This window comes from Sceloporus undulatus, chromosome 2, assembly GCF_019175285.1.
Source record: "Sceloporus undulatus isolate JIND9_A2432 ecotype Alabama chromosome 2, SceUnd_v1.1, whole genome shotgun sequence".
Classification (NCBI taxonomy): domain Eukaryota; kingdom Metazoa; phylum Chordata; class Lepidosauria; order Squamata; family Phrynosomatidae; genus Sceloporus; species Sceloporus undulatus.
This window is the reverse complement of record NC_056523.1, coordinates 14021904-14043790: the sequence shown is the minus strand read 5'-3', so window position 1 is coordinate 14043790 and position 21887 is coordinate 14021904. Positions and strand designations below refer to the sequence as shown.

At 41.0% G+C, this 21887-nt stretch overlaps 2 protein-coding genes across 2 annotated transcripts in view; both read right to left on the bottom strand.

Moving 5' to 3' along the window:
- The window catches only part of LOC121923809 (zinc finger protein 624-like), a 45943-nt gene extending 40593 nt beyond the window's left edge, over window positions 1-5350 (bottom strand). Inside the window, exons 1-3 of the mRNA XM_042454605.1 lie at window positions 5227-5350; window positions 2828-2975; window positions 937-1042 (exon numbers count right to left, since the gene is read on the bottom strand). Coding sequence (XP_042310539.1) covers window positions 937-975 — 39 coding nt within the window. The 5' untranslated portion in view covers window positions 976-1042; window positions 2828-2975; window positions 5227-5350. The remainder of the gene's footprint in view (window positions 1-936; window positions 1043-2827; window positions 2976-5226) is intronic.
- Window positions 5351-10313: 4963 nt separating this feature from the next.
- The window catches only part of LOC121921879 (zinc finger protein 883-like), a 13608-nt gene continuing 2034 nt past the window's right edge, over window positions 10314-21887 (bottom strand). Inside the window, exons 2-7 of the mRNA XM_042450570.1 lie at window positions 21301-21380; window positions 20802-20928; window positions 17300-17367; window positions 16866-16992; window positions 15251-15349; window positions 10314-13130 (exon numbers count right to left, since the gene is read on the bottom strand). Of these exons, the coding sequence (XP_042306504.1) occupies window positions 11518-13130; window positions 15251-15349; window positions 16866-16992; window positions 17300-17367; window positions 20802-20928; window positions 21301-21315 (2049 nt within the window). The 5' untranslated portion in view covers window positions 21316-21380 and the 3' untranslated portion in view covers window positions 10314-11517. The remainder of the gene's footprint in view (window positions 13131-15250; window positions 15350-16865; window positions 16993-17299; window positions 17368-20801; window positions 20929-21300; window positions 21381-21887) is intronic.

Below are 21887 nucleotides of genomic sequence, written 5' to 3'. Positions count from 1 at the left end.
CCCCAAAACCAAGAGCAAAGGTGAATTACAAATTTAAACAAATACAGGTTGAGTATCCCTTATTCAAAATACTTAGGACCAGAAATGTTTGGGATTTTTTTGGATTTTGGAATACTTGTATATACATAAAGAGATATTTTGGAGATGGGATCCAAGTCTAAACATAAAGTTCTTTTATGCTTCATATCATACACATAGCCTGAAGGTCAGTATACAATGAACTATCAGAAAGCAAAGGTGTTGCTATCTCAGCCACCCATGTGGACAATTCTGGAGTATTTTGGATTTTGGGATAAGGGATACTCAACCCATATAGCTAAAGTATACTAAAAATTAATATTAAAATGTAATTAAGCTGACAATAAGATTAAAAATAAATTAAAACACATGAATAAAAGTAATAATAAAAGCAGTTTTAAAACATTTAGGATAAACAGGGCTGGATTATAACAGCTCAACTATTGCAAATGACCTAGTACCCAGTATTCTGAACAGCTCTTGAAAGCACAAGACAAAGGCTCAGCTTTCTCTTCTCTCACTCCATATTTTGATCAAGTAATCTGAATACGTAAAAGGGCTGTGGCAGCAGTTCATTTTGTGTTGTTGTGAACCTGCAAGTCATTTCTGACTTGTGGCGACACTAAGACAAACCTATCAGAGGGTTTTCTTGGCAAGATTTGTTCAGAGGGGGTTTGCCTTTGCCTTCCTCTAAAGTTGAGAGAGTGTGACTTGCCAAAGGCCACCCAGTGGGTTTCCATGGCTAAGCACCTCTGGTCTTCCAGAATCTGATCCAACACTTAAACTACTATACCATACTGGCTCTCAGCAGCCCATTAGGTGGCAACATATTCTTCAAGAAGGAAAGACTGAGAAGGAAGGGTGGGTAAAATTCCAACTTTGGGGGCAATGTTTGCCGTTCCCTGATTCCTGCCCCACCTGATCACCCCACAGCTTGAGCAGTGTAGTTGTTGCCATTTCCCCTTCTTTGCTGTCCCTCCACCTCTGCTTGGGCTGCACCAGGACCTTCCTGTTCAGGGCTGACCTGGAGGGAGAAAGAGAGAAAGAGTCAACAAAAGGAAGGAAAAACAGAGAGGGAACAGGCTCTCATATTGTGGGTAATACATCACTTATACACAAGGTTGAACTATAGCCGAGTATATACGGTATACAAATAATCAATTTTAAAAACAAAGCAGGAGCATTTTTCAAAAGCCACTTGGTTTAAATCAAAATTTAAGCCAGCCAATCCAGTTTTACATTCAATCTTAGTGCCCGTGTCTGCAATACAAATATCCATAGCTGTGCGTGCATTTGATTTTGGCCAAATTAAATCCTATCAGTCAAGTATTAATTAAAGGCATGTTAAAGGCTTGTAGTTCCTGTTTTTCTTGAATCCTATCTTGCGCAGGTTTACACTGAAGTAAGCTTCAGGGTTCACTGATGTTAAGTATCATATAATGTCTTCATTATAAGGTTATAGTGATTTTTGATTGAAAAAATTTGATTTGTTCCTTCCCCATTTTTTTACCCTTATGCCCTTAAAGTCACTTGATTTAATGTAGCAGTGGGACTTGTATGGCCCTAAATTGCACTTCCCAGCATTGTCCACATTTGCTACGCTGCTTGGCATTACAGTCCAACAATATCTAGGGCTGAATAGAATTGATATTCTCAACTAAAACAACTGAATCATAAATGTCAATCTGCTTTTTCACAACTGGTTCAATTAAGCTATTCTGATTGGGACTCCCAACAGGATTCAAGCCCTGGAGAGACACAAGATTACCACACCTGGTTCTGTAGGCTGTTATCACCAGAGTAAGAGAACATCCTGCCTCTTCATTTTGATTTATAATTTGGCTTGTGCATTATTCTTTGAGAGCGAGTGTGGTGTAATGGTTTGAGCACTGACCTACAGCGGTGTGAGTCCCCGCTTAGACATGGAAGACTCACTTGGTGTCCTTAGACAAGTCACACTCTCTCAACCTCAAAGGAAAGCAAAGGCAAACCCCTCCCTGTAACCAAGAGAACCCCATGACAGAGTTGCCTTATGGTCATCTAAAGTTGGAAATGACTTGAAGGCAGAGAACAACAATTATTCTTCAGTGCATAATACCCCACCAGGCAAAATCACTTGGCTACAGTGGTTAGAAGAGTGAATTAGGATTTGGAAGATCTGGTTTCTAGTCTGAATTGAACCATGAAGCTTATTGGGTGAACTTAGGGTACACCCATACTTTAAGTGCTGTAGCTCCATCCTATGGAATCCTGGGATTTGTAGCTTTATAAGGTTTCAGCCCTCTCTGCCAAAAACTAGAAATCCTTGGATTCTGTAGGATGGAGTCATGGCAATTGAAGTGGTATAAAGCTGCATTCTTTCTACACCCACTATTCATTTTTCTCTATGGTTGCATCTGCACTGCAGAAATAATCCAGTTTGACATTACTTTAATTTCTATGTCTCAATGCTATGGAATTCTGGGAAATGTAGTTTTGTGAGGCATTTAGCCTTCTCTGCCAGAGAGCTTTGGTGTCACAACAAACTACAGTTCCCTGGTGAAGTGAGAGTAGCTATGTATGCCACTTTGAGTTAGTGGGTGAAATTAGCAGGATATACATTACACTAATGAAATGAAGAAAATAATAAAATTTGGCATTTTATATGGGAAATGGTGGGGAAAGTATGAACTGAGAAAACCCATGCTGAATTCATCAGTGCACTCATATATGCCTGACTGCAGAAAAATGTCTGTTTACATTTAGGGGATGGGGCAAGAAGAGAAAGTTTTTTGTATTTTCTGTCTTATCCCATTATCCAATCACTTACCTACTTATTTATTAATTCTCTATGCTGCTGCTTCTTCAACAGCTCATATGCATGTCCAAGGAGGACATTGCTCCAGATCTTCTACCAAGTTAATCCAGCCTTGAGAGTTAAAAGGAAATTGAAAAGAAGTTCAATCCAAAGAGAAGCTCTGCAATACAGAGAAGGGGCCAGAGGTTAATTTATTGTCCTTGATCCCTCAAGTTGTGTCCCCAGCCCTACGCCAAATAAAACCCATTATATTTTACTTCTACTGATGCAGCCTAGAATCACATTGGCCTTTTTAGCTGCCGCATCACACTGTTGACTTATGCTCAATTTGTGGTTTACTAGGACTCCTCGATCCCATTCACATGAAGACTTGTTAAGACTATACATGAATACTAGAGGACCCAGACATTACTAGAGAGAACATATTAATCAAATCTGGCAATAATCAAATCTGCAAAAGTCAAAGCCGCAAGTGTGGTGGGCCGACTGTAGTCTGGGTTCCATGTAGCAGCTGCATAAACTTAGAATTTTGTTGGTTGTTATTTAGAGCAGCCATATGCAAAAAGAAAATGGGTGCACAGCTCAAAAAAGGGATCACATGCTCAGCAGATAAATTAGTCCCAATATCAGAACTGATGTAAATCCTTTCACAAGCTGATCTGGTTCTGTTCTCTCCCCTCCCCACAAACACACCCAACACAAGCTTTCAGCAACCCAGGTTCAGGAGGAAAAGAGACTATTTTGTTATTAGTTTTGCTCAGTCACTGGGAAGAACTCATAGAATCATAGAGTTGGAAGAGTCCACAAGGGCATCCAGTCCAACCCACTGCCATGCAGGAAATCTAAATCAAGCATTCCCGACAGATGGCCATCCAGCCTCTGCTTAAAGACCTCCAAAGAAGAGACTCCACCACTCTCCAAGGCAGTTTGTTCCACTGTCGAACAGCCCTTACTGTCAGGAAGTTCCTCCTAATGTTGAGGTGGAATCTCCTTTCCTGCAGTTTGCATCCATTGCTCCAGGTACTAGTCTCTGGAGCAGCAGAAAACAAGTTTTCTCCCTCCTCAACATGACATCCCTTCAAATATTTAAACAGGGCTATCATATCACCTCTTAACCTTCTCTTCTCCAGGCTAAACATCCTCAGCTCCCTAAGTCGTTCTGCATAGGGCATAGTTTCCAGACCCTTCACCATTTTAGTCACCCTCCTTTGGACAGGCTCATTTCTCAACATCCTTTTTAAATTGTGGTGCCCAGAACTGGACACAATATTTCAGGTGGGGCCTGACCAAAGTAGAATATCACAGGTTTTTCTTAGCAAGATTTGTTTAGGGTTTGCCACTGCCTCCTTTTGAGACTGAGAAAATATGACTTGCCCAATGTCGATTTGCATGGCCGAGTAGGAATTAGAACCCTGGCCTCCTGAGTCCTAGTTCAATACTCAAACCACTTCACCATATTAGTTCTAACAATCCCTATGTACCTTCGCTCTGTTATTGGTGCTCGGGAGTTACAGGGAGAGAAACGTGGATTGTGCCAATCTACGTATATCTGATGGAGACAGGGACCATTCACACTATAGAACTATAATGCTAATATTCCACTTTAACTGGCATGGTTCCATCCTAAGGAATCCGGAGGTTGGCAATTCAGGGAGTGGCATTTAGCATTTTCTAGAAGTGCCTCACCAAACAAATAGTGTTCTATAGAATGGAACCCTAGCAGTTATCATGGAATAATAACACCGTACAGTAATTATGAAATATTAATTTTAAACGTAAAATTGTAAGTTGTTATAGGAGGGGTTGGGGGATGCTATATTGTTTTAACTGAATTCTTTTTAAGAGGGTTTTAAAAAAACCTGTTAAACTGCATTTTATTCTTTTGCTGAAGTGTTTATTGTTTTAATTCTGTAAACAGTTTAAATCTATTGTAATGCTTTCCTTTTTATATTTTTTTGTGGGTTTTTCAGGCTATGTGGCCATGCCTTTGAGTCCCAATTTTTTGGAGGAAAGCAGGATGCAACCACAACAACAAAAGTGGATTTGGGGTGTTCTTGAAATATATGGATTTTGGATGTTATTGTACAGTGTAGCTTTGGATGTTATTGTAATGCAGTATATAGATTTTGGGTGTTATTGTGCCATGTGGATTGTAGAGGTTATTGTACTAAGGGGATTTTGGAGGTTATTGCACTATGTGGCTTCTGGGTTTTGGGGTGTTACTGCATTGTGAGATGCAAGGTCCTGGAAAAGGTGCCCTGTCTGGAGCCAAGACAAAGCCCCCAGGTGCCCTAAGTGCCTTTCCCCCAGATGCCCCCTTGTTCCTCCTTCCCTCTGGGCCCAGCCCTGGAGCAAAGGCCCCATTGCACCAGATGACACCCTCCCCTTAAAAGACAAGGAGAGAGACTGACCTGATTCTCCTCCCAGTCTTTCTGCAGAAGCCACCAAAAGCCTCCCTTCATGGCCGCCCAGAGGAAGAGGAGGAAGGAGAAGAGAAGGGACCAGAGGAGTCACACTCATTACCTTCCCCTCCTCCTCTTCCAAGAGCCTGCCTCTCCAGGACCCAGCTCTCTCTGTGGCTTTAACTCCATCAAGGATGATTCAGTGTTGACTAAGACTGATTATAATGATGGTGGTGGGTTTAGCTTCCTCTCCTGTTCAAATATCTTGCTTCAGAGCAGGCTGAGTGATTCCAGGATTCTGCAGGATAGTATTGTTGATGTTTTCTTGCCTCAGAGCAGATTCCCAGGATTCTGTAGGATAGAGTCATCCCAAATTCTTATTATTAACATCCTCATCGTTAGCACCATCGTAATCTTCCCTGAGTTTCAGAACTGGGCTTGTTTAACTTGAAGAAGACTTGTACTGGATATTTTTATGTCCCTATTAATTTGAATTTTTAAAAGATTTTTTTTTTAAGTTTTGCAAAATAAATGTAAACCCCAGGCTAAGTGATGTGAAGGAGTTCCATATGCATTGACATAAAACCAACAGTAGAAAGCAAACTCTTGGCAGACTGTTAAAGGTGAAGATTTGGGAGAGACCTCCTGCTCTAGAAATATTAAACTTGGCCCTCTGATCCTCTTTAAGAAAAGCAGTGCAGGATAAATGGATCTTGGAGATCTCTCATCCGCTGGGTCGGCTTTAGGGAAGAAAACAAGAAACGAGTCTCCAGTTTTGCCCTATGGAAGAACCAACATGGAAGGCCTCCAAAGACAGATGGAATGTTTGGGAAAGCTTCCTTGGTCATGAATTTCTAGTCTAGTGCAAAGTAAGCCACACTGCAGAATTAAAGCAGTTTGACACCACTTTAAAGGCCCTGATGTTTCTGTCCTGTAGAATCCAGGGATTTGTAGTTTTGCAAGGCACCAGAGGTTTCTAAAATACCAGGCTGAATACCTCACCACTTACAAATCCCAGATTTCTACAGGATAGAGTCATGGCAGTTCAAGTGTTGTCAAATTCTGCAATGCGGATGCACCTTCAGTGGAAGAAGGAGTATTGCTGCTAATGGGTGTACCCGCACTTCCAAACTGCCCTGGTTTGGCAAAGAGAGTACAGTATTAATTTCTCCCAGAAAGGAATCCAAGGCAGTTCGCAGATAAAATTCTTTTTAAAAATTGAGAATAATAGGGAGACAAATATTATATTTGGTTTCAACTGGAAGGATCATATATGCTAAATTTTGGAAGGAAAATCTTCCAAATAACACCATCATCATTATTATCCTGTAAATGTATAAAGACAATATAATGTTGCTACCTAGAGGTTATGAAATACAAGCTATTCATATGGAAACAAATATGGAAATTGTTTTTATAAATAGCATTTGTTGTTTCAGGGCTATCTCCTCTGCATAAGAAAACAAGGATCAACAAAAGACTGAGACCACACAATGAATACAATAGTTTATATAAAATTTCTTTATTTATAATAGGTCTAAGAAAATATAGAAACCACACAAAAATACAGAAAGGTATAAGGTAAAGAAGATTCAAATGGAAACTGCTAACATTTTCACAATGCAAACTGTTGCGTTTTAAACTGTAAATATTTTTTTTTAAATTGTTTTTAAAGCTTTTACAATAATAGTTTTAAAACCAATTAAAAACAACTAGCTAAAAAATGTTCCAGGTCCAAAACACACTGCAGAAATAATGCAGTTCGAGACCACTGTTAACTGCGGCTCAGTGCTAGGAAATTCTGGATACTGTAGTTGAGACATTTAGCCTTTTCTGCCAGAGAGTTCTGGTGCCACAACAAACTACAATTCCCACATTGAGCCAGGGCAGTTAAAGCAGTTTCAAACTGGATTATTTCTGCAGTGTGTTTTGGTGCCCCCCATTTCTCTCTCTTCCGCCCACTTCCCTCTTTGTCCTCTGCTTACTTCCATCGCTATAATCTGAATTCAAAGTGCAATAGTTGTCTGCACTCAGTTAACTGGGGTTGAGGGAGAAGACATTGCAAAATCTTGCCCTACCCAGTAGGCTCTGGGCAAAGCAAACCACAGCAGCTTCTCCTAGCCTGTTTTCTTCCTTTTTGGTAACTTTCCCCATCTTGGCTACGCTTGTCCCGCTTTTCATGTGAAATATTGTAGGGCATGCCTTGCAGTTGAACCTCAGCTTTGAACATACTGGTCCCTAGCTCCTGATTTTTTTACCCCAAAAGTAAATGAGGAGAAATATCTGGTTGCAAGGTAGATAAGAGAGATGGAAATCCCATCTGATTCTTGTGCTTTTATTACCTGTGATTCTGGAATTACATTTTGTTTTTCCTGGCAACTATCTGTGTGTTGTATTGTAGGCTATCCTCACAGTTAGGCATCTTGAACTCTTCTGATGAGGAGGATATAACAATAAAAATGAGTATGTAAGTAATAAACTGACATTTTCCTCCCCAATCGGACACAGGCTGCATCTTAGATCATAGAGAGGGATAGAACAGGCTCCCACTGAGCTCCCAAGCTGCTCAATGAACTGAGGCATTCTGCAGGAAAGATTATTGTTATCTTCTGAGTGCCTCTAGTCTTGGCCATCGAAAAGTAGAAATTATGGTGATTGAAATGAATGAGCTATGGGCTTTTTTGGCAGCTTTGATACTTGCTTTAATCCTTTTTGGTGCTTTTATTTATCATAAAAACGTTCATGCCGTACCAGTGGCAGCCACTACTTCAATTCCCACTGCTGCTGGACCTGTTTCTGCCCTTGAAATGAAACCAGAGGCTTCTAATGTTCCTGGACCCTCAGGAAATCAGACCAGTGATGAAACTGTGGCAGAGGACGAGGCTCCCAGCCCAGGAAAAAATGGAAAGGATGACATTCCAGTACTATTAGCGAAACATATTTTCTCCTGGCCGGAGGACAAGGATGAAGAAGACGAAGACGAAACAACAAGGATGTTATTGTGGGAGTCTACTACAGACCCCCAAGTCAGACTGAAGAATTGGATGATGTCTTTCTAGAACAGATGACCACACATTGAGAAAAGAGAGAGGTAGTAGTGATGGGTGACTTCAACTATCCTGATATTTGCTGGAAGTCAAACTCAGCCAAATCCTCAAGGTCTAGTAAATTCCTCACTTACCTTGGAGACAATTTCATTGTCCAAAAGGTGGAAGAGACAACAAGAGGATCAGCTATTTTGAATCTGATCCTAATCAACAGGGATGACCTAGTTAATGGAGTGCAAGTGGTGGGATCCTTAGGTGGAAGTGACCATGTTCTCCTGGAGTTTGTTATACAATGGAAAGGAGAAGCCAAGCATATTCAGACACGCATCCTAGACTTTAGGACAGCGGATTTCAATAAACTTAGAGAAATACTGGGGGTGATCCTATGGTCAAGAATACTAAAAGAGAAGGGAGTTCAAGACAGATGGGAGTTTCTTAAAAGGGAGATACTGAAGGCACAAATTAAAACAGTTCCAGTGAGAAAGATAAATGGGAGGTGTCTCAAGAAACCAAAATGGATGACTAAGGAACTTTCAACTGAGCTAAGTTTTAAATGGGACATGTATAAGAAATGGAAAAAGGGGGGAATCACCAAAGAGGAATTCAAACAAATAGTGAGCCTGTGTAGGGGTAAAGTCAGAAAAGCCAAAGCACAGAATGAACTCAGGCTTGCTAGAGAGGTTAAGAACAACAAAAAAGGCTTTTTTGGATATGTCCGCAGCAAAAGGAAGAAGAAGGAAACGGTAGGGCCACTGCGTGGAGAAGATGGCAAAATGCTAACAGAAGACAGAGAAAAGGCAGAATTACTCAACACCTTCTTTGCCTCAGTCTTCTCAGAAAGAAAAAGGATGCTCAACTTGAGGATAATGGAGCAGAGGACAGAATAGGGGAATTTCAGCACAGAATAAGTAAAGAGATAGTACAGGAATACCTGTTTAACCTAAAAGAATATAAGTCTCCAGGACCAGATGAACTACATCCAAGGGTATTAAAAGAACTGGCAAATGTAATATCGGAGCCATTAGCAATAATCTTTGAGAACTCCTGGAAAACAGGAGAAATCCCAGCTGACTGGAGGAGGGCAAACGTTGTCCCCATCTTCAAAAAGGGGAAAAAAGAGGATCCCAACAATTATCGTCCAGTTAGTCTGACATCAGTACTAGGAAAGATTCTAAGCAGATCATTAAACAGAGAATCTGTGAACATCTAGAAAGCAATGCCATAATCACAAAAAGTCAACATGGGTTTCAGAGAAAGAAGTCATGCCAGATAAACCTGATCTCTTTTTTTGATAAAATTACCAGTTTGGTAGATGAAGGGAATGCTATGGATACAGTATATCTTGATTTCAGTAAGGCCTTTGACAAAGTTCCCCATGATATTCTTGCAAGCTTGTAAAATGTGGACTAGACAAGGCAACTGTTACATGGATTTGTAATTGGTTGACCGGCCGAAATCAAAGGGTGCTCAACAATGGCTCCTTTTCATCCTGGAGAAAAGTGACCAGTGGGGTCCCACAGGGCTCTGTCCTGGGCCCAGTGCTATTCAACATCTTTATCAATGACTTGGAGGACAAAATTGGGGGTAAACTTATCAAATTTGCAGATGACACCAAATTAGGAGGAATAGCTAATACTCCAGAGGACAGGATCAAAATTCAAAATGACCTGAATAGACTAGAAAGCTGGGCTAAAGCTAACAAAATGAAATTCAACACAGAAAAATGTAAGGACACCATTGGTTTGTATAAAGAAAATGTACTCGATGAATGATTTTGTCTTCTCTAAATAAATTTGCATTTCCCACTCCAAATACTAACTGGATGGCCCTAATAGAACAAGGTCTAAATTAGATGCAATGAACATCTAATGCAGGGGTAGGCAACCTTTTGGAGCTGGGGGCCAGGTTGCTGTCCCTCAGACAACTGGGGGGCCGAGGCCAAAAAATAAATAAAAAAAAAAATATTATTTTAAATTAAATAAATAAATAAATAAACCGGGACAAATGTGGGACAAAATTTTCAAATGAAGGACACGCAAAGGAAGGACACGCAAAGGAAGGGACCGGGCAGGGCCAAGGAGCCTCGCTGAGGGCCGCTCGAGCGCGGGGCTTTTGACCTCTTGCATTAGAGGCCAAAGGCCCCATGCGAGAGACCCGGTCCTGCCGGCGATTGCCACAGGCGCAGGGCCTTTGGCAATCGATGGCAGGACCGGGCTCGGACCAGTCCCAAGGCCTCGTCGGGCTGGATGTGGCCCGCGGGCTGGGGGTTGCCGACCCCTGCCCTAATTCTTTAAAACATCCAAAAACAAAATACAACATAAAAATTAAAATTTGACCTCCCACATCTAACTGGTATTTAAACCAACAAAATATTTTCTCCTCGCTAATCTTCATACACTCTTTGGCGTGCTACAGACCGCCCAGAAGGGGCAGTCTCATGCCGCTGCCAGTTGCTCCGCGAGAGAGCCGCGTGGTGGGAGCCACAGCAGCCAAACCGCGTGGCTCCCTCGCAGCACCACTTCCAGTCTGTGATGTCCAGACGCTGTGCGTCCGCGACGTCAAAATAGCGGCGCCCATCTGCATAGGCCGCTGCCATTTTGACGCACTCATTACGCGCAAGGGGCAAGGCGCGTCAGGAAGTGCCTCCCCTCGCATGTAATGACGGCGCCTCAAGGGGCCCGTCTGTAACGCGCCATTATCTATTTACTTCTAATTTTATTTAACAAAAATATACCTTACATTTATATCTAATCCCAAATCAAAATAAAAAGAAATATACTTTATATTTCAACTCCAACTCTGATAATCTACTTTTCCGATTAATATATTCTGTAAATGGATCCCATGTTTACCTGAATATTTCTACTGAATTGTTTCTCAACAAATTAGACAATTTATCAAAAGAAGCTAATTCCCTAACCTTTTCTATCTAATCAGTACAACTTCTGATATTTAATGAGTTTAATAAACATTATACTATCCTATATAAAAACCAACTGAACCCCTCAATTACATCTGGTGAATTTCTGGAATCCAGCCAACTAAAAGAATTGACAGATAACTACCCAGCTTTTAAAAAGGCCCTATCACTGTAAGAGAAACCCAGGATGCTATCAAGAATATTAATGCAGGTAAATCACCAGGACTGGACAGATTTCCTAGTGAATTCTATAAGAATGCTTCCTAAGGAGCCCTTTCTGACTGAACTTCTTTCCATGTTCCATAGATTTATATGATTTCTTGCCTGTATGACTTATATTATGTCTAGTAAGTGATCGAGCAGCAGTGAAGTTCTTTCCACACTCCATGTATCTGTACAATTTCCCCCTCTGTGAGTTCTCTGATGGATAGTAAGAGATCCATAAACATTGAAGCTCTTTCCACACTCCATGCATTTATATGGTTTCTCCCCTGTGTGAGTTCTTTGATGCTGCCTAAGGTGTCCATTTTGACTAAAGCTTTCCCCACAATCTGTACATTTATATGGTTTCTCCCCTGTGTGAGTTCTCTGATGTTTAGTAAGCGATCCACCAACACTGAAGGTCTTTCCACATTCCTTGCATTTATATGGTTTCTCCCCAGTGCGAGTTCTCTGATGGATGGTATGTGATCTACAAACACTGAAACTCTGTCCATGCTCCAAGCATTTATATGGTTTCTCCCCTCTGTGATTTTGTTTGTGCTGCCTAAGACGGTCACTCCGATTGAAGCTCTTTCCACACTCCAAGCATTTATGTGGTTTCTCCCCTGTGTGAGTTCTCTGATGGATAGTAAGCGATCCACGAATACTGAAGCTCTGGCCACACTCCATGCATTTATATGGTTTCTCCCCTGTATGAATTCTTTGGTGCTGTCTAAAGTGTGCACTCTGACCAAAGCTCTTTCCACATTCCATGCATTTATATGGTTTTTCCCCTCTGTGATTTCGTTCGTGCTGCCTAAGGTAGTCACTCCGACTGAAGCTCTTTCCACAATCCATGCATTTATATGGTTTTTCTCCCACGTGAGCTTTTTGGTGACGCTGAAAATGCTCTTTCCGAATGAAGCTCTTTCCACACTCAATGCATGTATATGGTTTTTCCCCAGTGTGATTTTGTTGGTGCTGCTGAAGAAGCCCAATCCGACTGAAGTTCTTTCCACACTCGATGCATTTAAACAGTGTCTCCCCTGTGTGAGTTCTTTCATGATACTTAAACTGCTCTTTCCACCTGAAGTTTCTTCCACATTCCCTGCATTCATAGGGGGCCTCCTCTTTGTGAATATTCTGATGTCTTGTAAGTGATCCATAAACACTGAAACTCTTTCCGCACTCCATGCATTTATACGGTTTCTCCCCTGTATGAGTTCTTTGATGTCTAATAAGGTCCCCTTTCCCACTAAAACTCTTTCCACAATCCATACATGTATACGGTTTCTCCCCTGTGTGAGTTCTTTGATGTCCCCTAAGGATCCCTTTCCCACTGAAGCTCTTTCCACAATCCATACATTTAAATGCTTTCTCCCCTGTGTGTGTTGTTTGATGTATCCTCAGTCTCCCTTTCTCACTGAAGCTCTTTCCACAATCCATGCACTTATACGGTTTCTCCCCTGTGTGACTTCTTTGATGTCTCCTAAGCCCGCTTTTCTTACTGAAGCTCTTTCCGCACTCCATGCACTCATACCTTTTCTCTCTCATATGACTTCTCTGATGCTGACTAAGGTACTCTTTCTGGCTGAAGCTCTCCCCACACTGTAGGTATTTAAATAGTTTCTTCCCAATGTGAGTTCTTTGATCTGTCTTAAGAAGCCTTTCCCCATCGCTGTGCTTGGTTACATCCTTGGACACAACAGATGGGATCTGATAGCATTCACTGTCCCAACCATCACCTGTTTTGTGGAATAAAAAGAAAAATAACATATCATTAAGAATAAAACAACTTGAATTTCTTCAAATGTCTCAAGCCTACTATACTATCTCCAACACTGCAGTCATTTCTTTCTGGCTAATTTCCTATTTCACTTCAAAAGTCACAGATCAGATGTATTCCCCTCCCCACAATGTTATTTGCTCTTATTGGTGTTAGGACTTTAAAGTCAACCATGAATTATGGCAACCCTATTTTAGGCATTTCTTGGCAACCCTGATTTAGAGAAGGTTTGCCCCTGCCTTCAAGGCTTGGAAAGTCTGACTTGCCCAAGCTCATCATGTGGGTTTTTGAGCTTTTCCTGTGGGCTGAGCTGGGATTCAAACCCTGGCCTCCCAAAGTCCTAGTCCAAGGCTCAAACCATTGCATCATGCTGGGCTAGTTTCCACAGTTATAGGGCAGAATAACAAAACTTCAGGCTAAGGGAAGGAGAAAAGCATCAAATTGCAATCATTGTCAAAGAAGTAGCTGTGTTAGTGTCTTGTAGCATAAAGAGGAGAAAGAGAGAAGGGGGGAAAAGGAATGTAGCAGCACCTTTAAGACTAATTGATTTTTATTACAGCAAGAACTTTTGTGATATAAACTCATTCTTTGGCAATAATAAATGCTCATATGTAAAGTATATTTACCCAGTTTTGGGAATGAGTTGAAATGTAAAAGGGTTAAAAAATGCTAATCTTGCCCTTGCCCTAAATTTTCAAATGACTGCAAATTGATACATGTGTTTCAGATTTTTACAATGGTCTGTTGGTGTTCGTGTTTAAAAGATATGTAGTCTAACTTGTTCATGATGACCATAGATCCCTCTTGACCAACACACAGGGAAATAAGTTGAAAGTTCAAGGAGTTTGGGATGAAGGAATAAGATAGCTTTGTAATGCCAAATGGAGGTATGGGATGTATGTAAGTTTGTTTTATATTATATCTCAAAGGTGTATAAATGTATTGTTATGGTTTTTTTAAATGAATTAATTTTTTTTAAAAAAAGAAAAAATATTTTCCAGAGTGACAAAGTCCTCCAGAAGGCTAGAACATGGAATTGGATTTCTACAAAGAATGCTTTCATTATCATGCCTGAACAGAGATAATCACAGATTAATACACAATCTCAGCCATGTGGAACGAGATGTCAACCACAATCACAGAAACAATCCTAATAATAAATAAATAAATAAATAAATAAATACTTTTATTTTTATCCTGCTTTTCTGTAACTAGACAATCAAAGGGGCTCACAACATATTAAAATATCCACATTTACAACATGTCCCAAATTCCCCCCCTTAAAACAGGATTAAACATGTTACAATTAAAATATCTATTAAAAACACAATTAAAAAACAGAATAAATCCTAACATTATTATATGGCAGACTGTGGTCACTGAAAACAAGTCACACTACATACAGAAGGACAAGGTGTAACAGTCTAACACTACATTTTACATCTTCTAAAGGTTCAGTTGAGGAATATCTGAAGGATGTACAGAAATTATTTAAGAGATTTCTCCATCCATGGACAGAACCAAATTCAAATTTGAGTTTAAACCTGGGATCTTCTCTCTACTGCCTAAATACAGAAACAATATAGCATCCAGCATTGAGCTGGAAGGAGTCCTGTGGGCCCACATCAGGTCTAACCACTGCTCAATGCAGAATCTCTAGTTACAGCATTCCCAGCAGGTAGCTTTCTTTGGTGCTTTGTGCAGTTATATGTGCAGACAACACTGCAGAGCCCAGCAGAGAGAGATCACGAGTAGTGCACAGCTCTCATATTTTTAAACAGAGGCTGGATGGCCATCTGTTTGAGGTGCTCTGATTATGTCTGCCTGCATGGCAGGGGGTCAGACTTGATGGCATTTGATGCCTCTTCTATGATTCTACTCCAAATGAAACCCGACCAGGGCAGGAACTAGGGAAATAATGCTTCTACTAATGCAGGCAGAGATAGCATTTCCCTTCTTTGCTGCAGCATGACAAGCTGGCTCCAGCTCTACAAAATCAACATACCTTGTGGATGAATAATCACACTGTTTGACAGACAAAAAAAATCACACACACCCTTCACTGGTTCTACCACTCACCTGAAAAAATAGCTGTCAACCCCTTCTCTTCATCCAAGTCCTGGATGAACAAGTGTTTTGCTTCTTCAAGCCAGCAGATGAGGTCTGGCTTGACACTTCCTTTCAAAAGAGAAACAGGTTAGTGATTACAAAAATATCCCATCATAATGTGCTAATGCCATCTGTTCTTATTTGTTCAAAGATTTCATAGAATAAAGGAAGAGACCTCAAGGCCCATCCAGTCCAACTCCATTTTGCCATTCAGGAAGACACAATCAAAGCACCATCCAGCCTCTAAAACCTCCATAGAATGAGACTCCACCATTGTCCAAGGAAATATATTGCACTGTTGAACAGGTCTTACTGTCAGAAAGTTCCTCTTAGTGTTAAGGTGGAATCTCTTTTCCTGTAGCTTTCATCCATTGTTCCAGTCAGTCTTTAGAGCAGCAGAACATAAGATTGCTCCATCCTCAATATGGCATCCCTTTAAATAGTTAAACAGGGCTATCACATCATTCCTTAACTTTCTCTTCTGTAGGCTAAACATACCCAGCTCCCTAAATTTCTCCTCATAGGGCATGGTTTCCAGACCCTACACTATTTTAGTCACCCTCCTCTGGAAACACTCCAGCTTGTCCACATCCTTTTTGAATTGTGGTGCCCAGAATTGGATACTGGATTAGAGTGGCACTATGACTTTCCTTGATCTCTAGACACTATACTTCTATTGATGCAGCCTAGAACTGCATTGGCTTTTTTAGCTCCTGCATCACACTGCTGACTCATGTTCAACTTGTGGTCCATTAACACTCCTAGATCCCTTGCACATGACATCTTGTTAAGCCAGGTAACCTCCAACCTATATCTATGCCTTTTATTTTTCTGTCCTAAGTGCAGTACCTTACATTTCTCCCTGTTGCAGTTCATTTTGTTAGTTTTGGCCCAGCTTTCTAATCTATTAAGCTCATTCTGAACTTTGATCCTCTCCTCTGTGGTATTAGCTACTCCTCATTTGGTGTCATTTGCATATCTTCTATTCTTTCAATCAAACCATTGATAAAGATGTTGAATAACAATAGGCTCAAGACAGAACCCTGTGGAACCCAACTGGTCACTTCTGTCCAGGATGAAAAGGAGCCCTTGCTGGGCACCCTTTGTGTATGGACAGTCAGCCAATTACTAATCCACCTAACAGTTGCATTGTCTAGTCCACATTTTACTAGCTTGTTTGCCACTTTAGTGGCTGCAGTGTGGCTTCGCCCCAATCTGGGGGCATGCATCATCTATATGCCAAGCCCCCGGATCATATGAAGGCGCCATTTTTTGGCTCGTTTGTTTCAGGCCAGAGTTGGTTCAATAAATGATACAGGTTTAATGTGTAAGTATCCTAAAGTGCCACAGATCTTCCCAAATGTTGCTTTGCAAGAAAGGTTATTTGGGGGAAAACATGCCATTTCTGTATTTCCTCCTCCAGAACTGGCCTCCATACGAGTTACAGAGCCCTCTGCAAGATAACAAACCATTAACCCCTAGGATTGAAGATTTAAGGAACTCCAAAATATGCAGAGAAAAATTGCCCAGAAAAGAATTAAACTTTTTGCAATTCTTAGCAAAGAAGAAGGGAGGAAATCCTTACCCAGAGAGTTTACAACTTCACAGTAATCCAGCATGACTTCCTTGTAGAGAGCCCTTTGGCCTGGATCCAGGAGATCCCATTCCTCCTCAGTAAAATACACAGCCCCCTCCTCAAAGGATAGCAGCCACTAGAAAAAAGAACTCATTCTTGAGACAGAAATGGTCTTATATACACACACACACACAGCTGGTGGTGGTGGTAGCACTCCAAGTGTAAAAAGAAACTAAGAAACCGGTATCTTTTTGAAGTGTTTTTCCCTTTATTTTATTTTAGTAGGATTCAAAACTCCACGTGCAAAACACAGGGATGTTTATTACCTTCTTCCTTAGTTACAAAAATAAAGACAAGGCCAAGAAATATTTCTAACTCTCTCAAAGACAGAGAGAGACACCCCTGCTGTCCTCTCCATCTCACCTGAACAACCCCTCTCTTACCTGTGGGGACTTCAAAGCAGCTCTTTCATCTGACCCAGAATCGGCCTGTAATACAGGGATGATGCTGCCTGTGAGGGAAACAAAGCAGTCATTAACTCAGTTGCCTATGAAAATCCTGCAGTGCAAATGAAAGGAAGTTGGCTCTGGGGGGAGCTACCCAGAGATGCCCCACAGGTGCATGCAAAGAGATAAAAGGTAAAATAACTTTATTGTTAAAAGCTAAAAGCTGTCACAATTTGATACTGATCCAGCCAGTAGATACAAAAGCAAAATAAAAGGATAAAGACACAGAATGGGGGGGGGGGGGGGGAGATACAAATAAACAAAATAACAATAATAACATAATCCCATCAATGCAACAACAGTGATAAAAACCCTCCCATCTCGAGAACTCAGTCTAATCTTACTAGCAGCTAAAGCAAATTTTGCCACCATGGAGGTAATGAATACATCATTACCAGCCAAAAGCATACAGATCTGCTGGGAACAAGATCTGTTGGAAAGAGAGTGTAAAATATGATCGAGGAACTTTTGTCTAGGAAGTGTATAAAGAGGGCAATGTAAAAGATAATGTTCAATATTCTCCACTACCCCATTTTTACAAATACACACTCTTAGGTGGACAGGGGTGTTATTATATCTGCCTGTCAAATAGGCAGAAGGCATACATTGAAACCGTAAGGCTGTAAATGCTTTTCTATTAGGGGGCAGAGTAAGATTAAAAAAATAATTCTCTAATCCAAACAATGTTTTATATAATGGAAACCAAAAGGAGAAAAAAAGAGCTTGAGAGTGATTGTAAGTCAGCCCATTTAGCAACAAGATGGATTTTCCCTTTAATCAGTTGCTTAACTCTACCGGTGGCATAATTTGGTAGTCAGTCAACATTAATCTCATAGCTCTGCAGTATCATTCTGACAATATATACCTAGGAACTTGAGGAGTTAGAAGATAATTGCTCTAAAAAGCATTTTTTGGGGAGCCTGGACTCACTCATGGTCAACAACTTCAACCAGTAAAAAGCAAGTGCAATATGTATACCAGTTTGAAGGGCAAAATTTGACCTGTTTCTGCTCTCAAAAAGGAGACAGGGGTACTTTTAGGAACAGCCAACAGGGATCTCAAGAATGAATTCTGAACGATTTCCAAATTAGAGATACTGTTATACCCCCAAATTTCTGCACCATATAATCATTGAGGAAGAATTTTTCTTTGATAAACCTCAAAAGAAGGGGCTATCAATTGACCTCCTTGAAGTCTATGGAATTTTAGGAGGGAGTTTATAGAATGAGATGATTTTAGCTTGGTTGCAACAAAATGTGTTTTCCATGAAAAATTACATTGAAATCTTAAACCCAGATAATGGAAATAGGATTGTTGATATATAGATTTTGCCTCTAGACTCCAGCGGTGAAGTTTTTTCTTTAAACCAATTTTTTGAGTGATTAACTATTAACATTTCGTTTAAACAAAATTCACTTAACTTCTTTAAGAGTCTTTGCATCCCAATTAAAGTAAGTGAGATAATAACACTATCATCTGCATATAACAGGACAGAAAGTTTAACATCCTGGATAGATGCTGGGAAGAATCTTGAGCCTTTTAAATTCTGGACAACATCATTTATATAAAAATTAAATAAAAAGGGGGCCAGGAGGCAGCCCTGGCGCACTCCTCTGTCTGTAGGAATACTATCGGATAAAACTCCATTTGCCTCTAGTCGGACCCTAATGGTAGTATTACAATGTAATATTTGAATCAGAAAAAGCAGCCTTCTATCAATGTTTGCCGCAGCTAACTTTAACCAAAGTCAGTCTCAATCTATTAGCTCAAAAGCAGTAGTGCCTGCAAAGAAGAGACCATGGAATGAATTGGATGGCTTTCATCTTTGTATACATAGAAATTTCATGAGTTAAATGATTATAACCTATTTTGCGGAGCAAACAGTAATAGTTTTAACCCCTATGGAGTGTTTGGGTTGGCAAAAATCAACATAAATATACCCGGTGTCAAAATTCCTATAGAGCAGTGATGGCGAACCTTTTCAGGTCCGCCTGCCAGTGGCAGGGCTTCAGCCCCCCAGAGAGGGGACTGCATGCTGGGGGCGGGGCTTCCTCCCTCCAGTGGCGGGGCTTCTGGGACGGGACTTTTCCCTCGCCCTTTCCCGGCCTCCAGCTGTCTGCAGCTGGCTTCTGACTGGCTTGGGGAAGTATGGTGTCTAAATGCCCCCTGCCAGTTGCCTAGAAGCCGCCTGGCATGTAATCGCCAGTGTGACTTCTGTAAACACTACACCCCCAAGCTAGCATTCTGTTCTGGCCCTAAGTAAATATATCTTGGGCTCCTTTTGAAATCTTATTTTTAACATCTCACATGTTATCCATGTTGTATGGATATCTGTCTAAAATCTTTTATTACTAGACAATTCCACCACATGCGAAACCATGAGCTAGCTATTTCCCCACATTTCCAGCACTTGTCTTTGTCTGTTTTGTATATTATAGCCATTTTGACCAGGGTTAAATAACATCTGAAGGCCATCTTAAGGTTATTTTCTCTTGTGTTCTGGGATTTTGTAAAGCGAAAAGTCTTATTTCTAGTGAGATCCAACTTTCCAAATCAATTTCCCTGCCTATGTCAGTTGCGCATTTTACTTTTGTTTCTTTTAAAAAAAACATGTTAGGGTTATAAGCTACGGATACCAAGGATCCAATGAACACACAGCTGCTACCTGAACCTCACCCAGTATCTTCCCTCAAATCTCTGACTTCAAAACGAGGTGTTATCAAACACAGCAGGGATCAATAGTGTTCTGGACATCTCCAGTGGCTCCACCATAATGATGGAATCTAAACCATGCCAGACTCATCTCATTTCACCCTAGAAAATATATTCCCACTTTAAAGTTACACTGCATCCTCCCTTTGGGGAAAATCCAAATGTCCATTTTCTCTTGGGAAAGCTCTACCACAAGTCTCTGAAAGGTTGCAATGTGTGTGTCTTAATAGGACCGCAAGGAACATAGAGGGCCTTTTTCAGAATGATCACAACGGTCCAAAACACACTGCAGAAATAATGCAGTTTGAGACTGCTTTAACTGCCCTGGCTCTTTCCTAGAGTATTCTGGGAACTGTAGTTTTTGAGACACTTAGCCTTCTCTCTCTCAGAGAGCTCTGGTGCCACAATAAACTACGATTCCTGGTATTCCCTAGCACTGAGCCAGGGCAGTTAGAGGGGTCTCAAACTGGATTATTCCTACAGTGTGATTTGTTTCATTCACTGTAGTCCTCTGCCTATTTCCATTCCCAGTGTAAGAAGACATCAAAGAGCTGGACAAGCTCTGCTAAGATTCCTTAGGGTGGTTTCAATCAACCAGCCAGGTCAGTTTTGCACTCTACAAGAAAACCAGAGCTTCAGTAGAGCCCTAGTCTTTTGCAGAAATAGGTGGTCAGCAATAAATAGTGATCCCTTCAGCATCTATCCACTAAGGAAAAGTCATTCTTACTCTGAAAGGTCACGTTCCTATAATTCTCCAGCATGATATCCTTGTACAGAACTCTTTGGTCCAGATTCAGAAGATGCCACTCTTCTTCCGTAAAATATACAGCCACCTCCTCAAAGGACACCATCTCCTGAAAGAAATAAAAAGGACCTGCTCAGAAATAATCTCCTAAACTGTTTTTCATTTCATCTACTGTTGTGGTACCAAGACTTCATGTGAGAGGTGCAGCAGAATTCCTAGCCCACTTTATACACCATCAAAAGGAAAGGAAAGAAGTGCATTTTTGGTGGATGATTTTTAAAATTATGTATTATTCCACCATTAAATCAATAATGAGTTATCTTTAAAGAAAGCAAATATATACATGTCACTTTACTTTTAACTTCTATTTTCCTTTAAGATTCCTTGAATCTGTTTTTTAGGTTAAAAATCCAGTTCTCCTCTTTCAGTGGGAGGCAGCCAGGAAGAGCCCTCCATCTCTGTCTGGTGGTATTTCCAATACCTGGAGAGACCGCATGGTCCTGACTTCTGTTTTGCTGCTAAGAGGTGGTCCAAGTCATGTCTCTGATGCCACTGCACCACCTGAGAGGGACACAAAGGAGATGGAAAGATGGGTGTCTCTGACCCATGGAAAAAAGGTTTGGTCTCCTTTCTCCCGCCCTCACAATGCCAAGATCTTTCAAGGCCTCCAAAGGCCTTCTTCTTCTTCTTCTTCTTCCCCAGATGGTGTGCATTTTGCAATACCTCCCTGCAAAGGACAGCTGACAGGTCCCATATCATTATTACAGCCTTCCAAGCAAGCCGTGTGGGGTTGATTCCTACACTGCCAAGAAGTGAGGGCAAGGGGACCATAGGGATGCTGTCCAACTGCTCAATTCTCTGTGTTGGGTAGCTATAATCACAAAGGGAGAGTTAGCAAAGGATGAAAAAGGGAAGGCAAACACTTTGGTTGAAGAGGCAGGATCTGCTTTGCTGAAAAGGGGAAGCGTTGAGACGAGGGGAACTCCTGGAAGTAGAAAAATCTTTTGCTCAAAACCTTTGGTCTGTAAGGCCGCAGTCATGCTACAACAGATTACCTCTAAACATAAG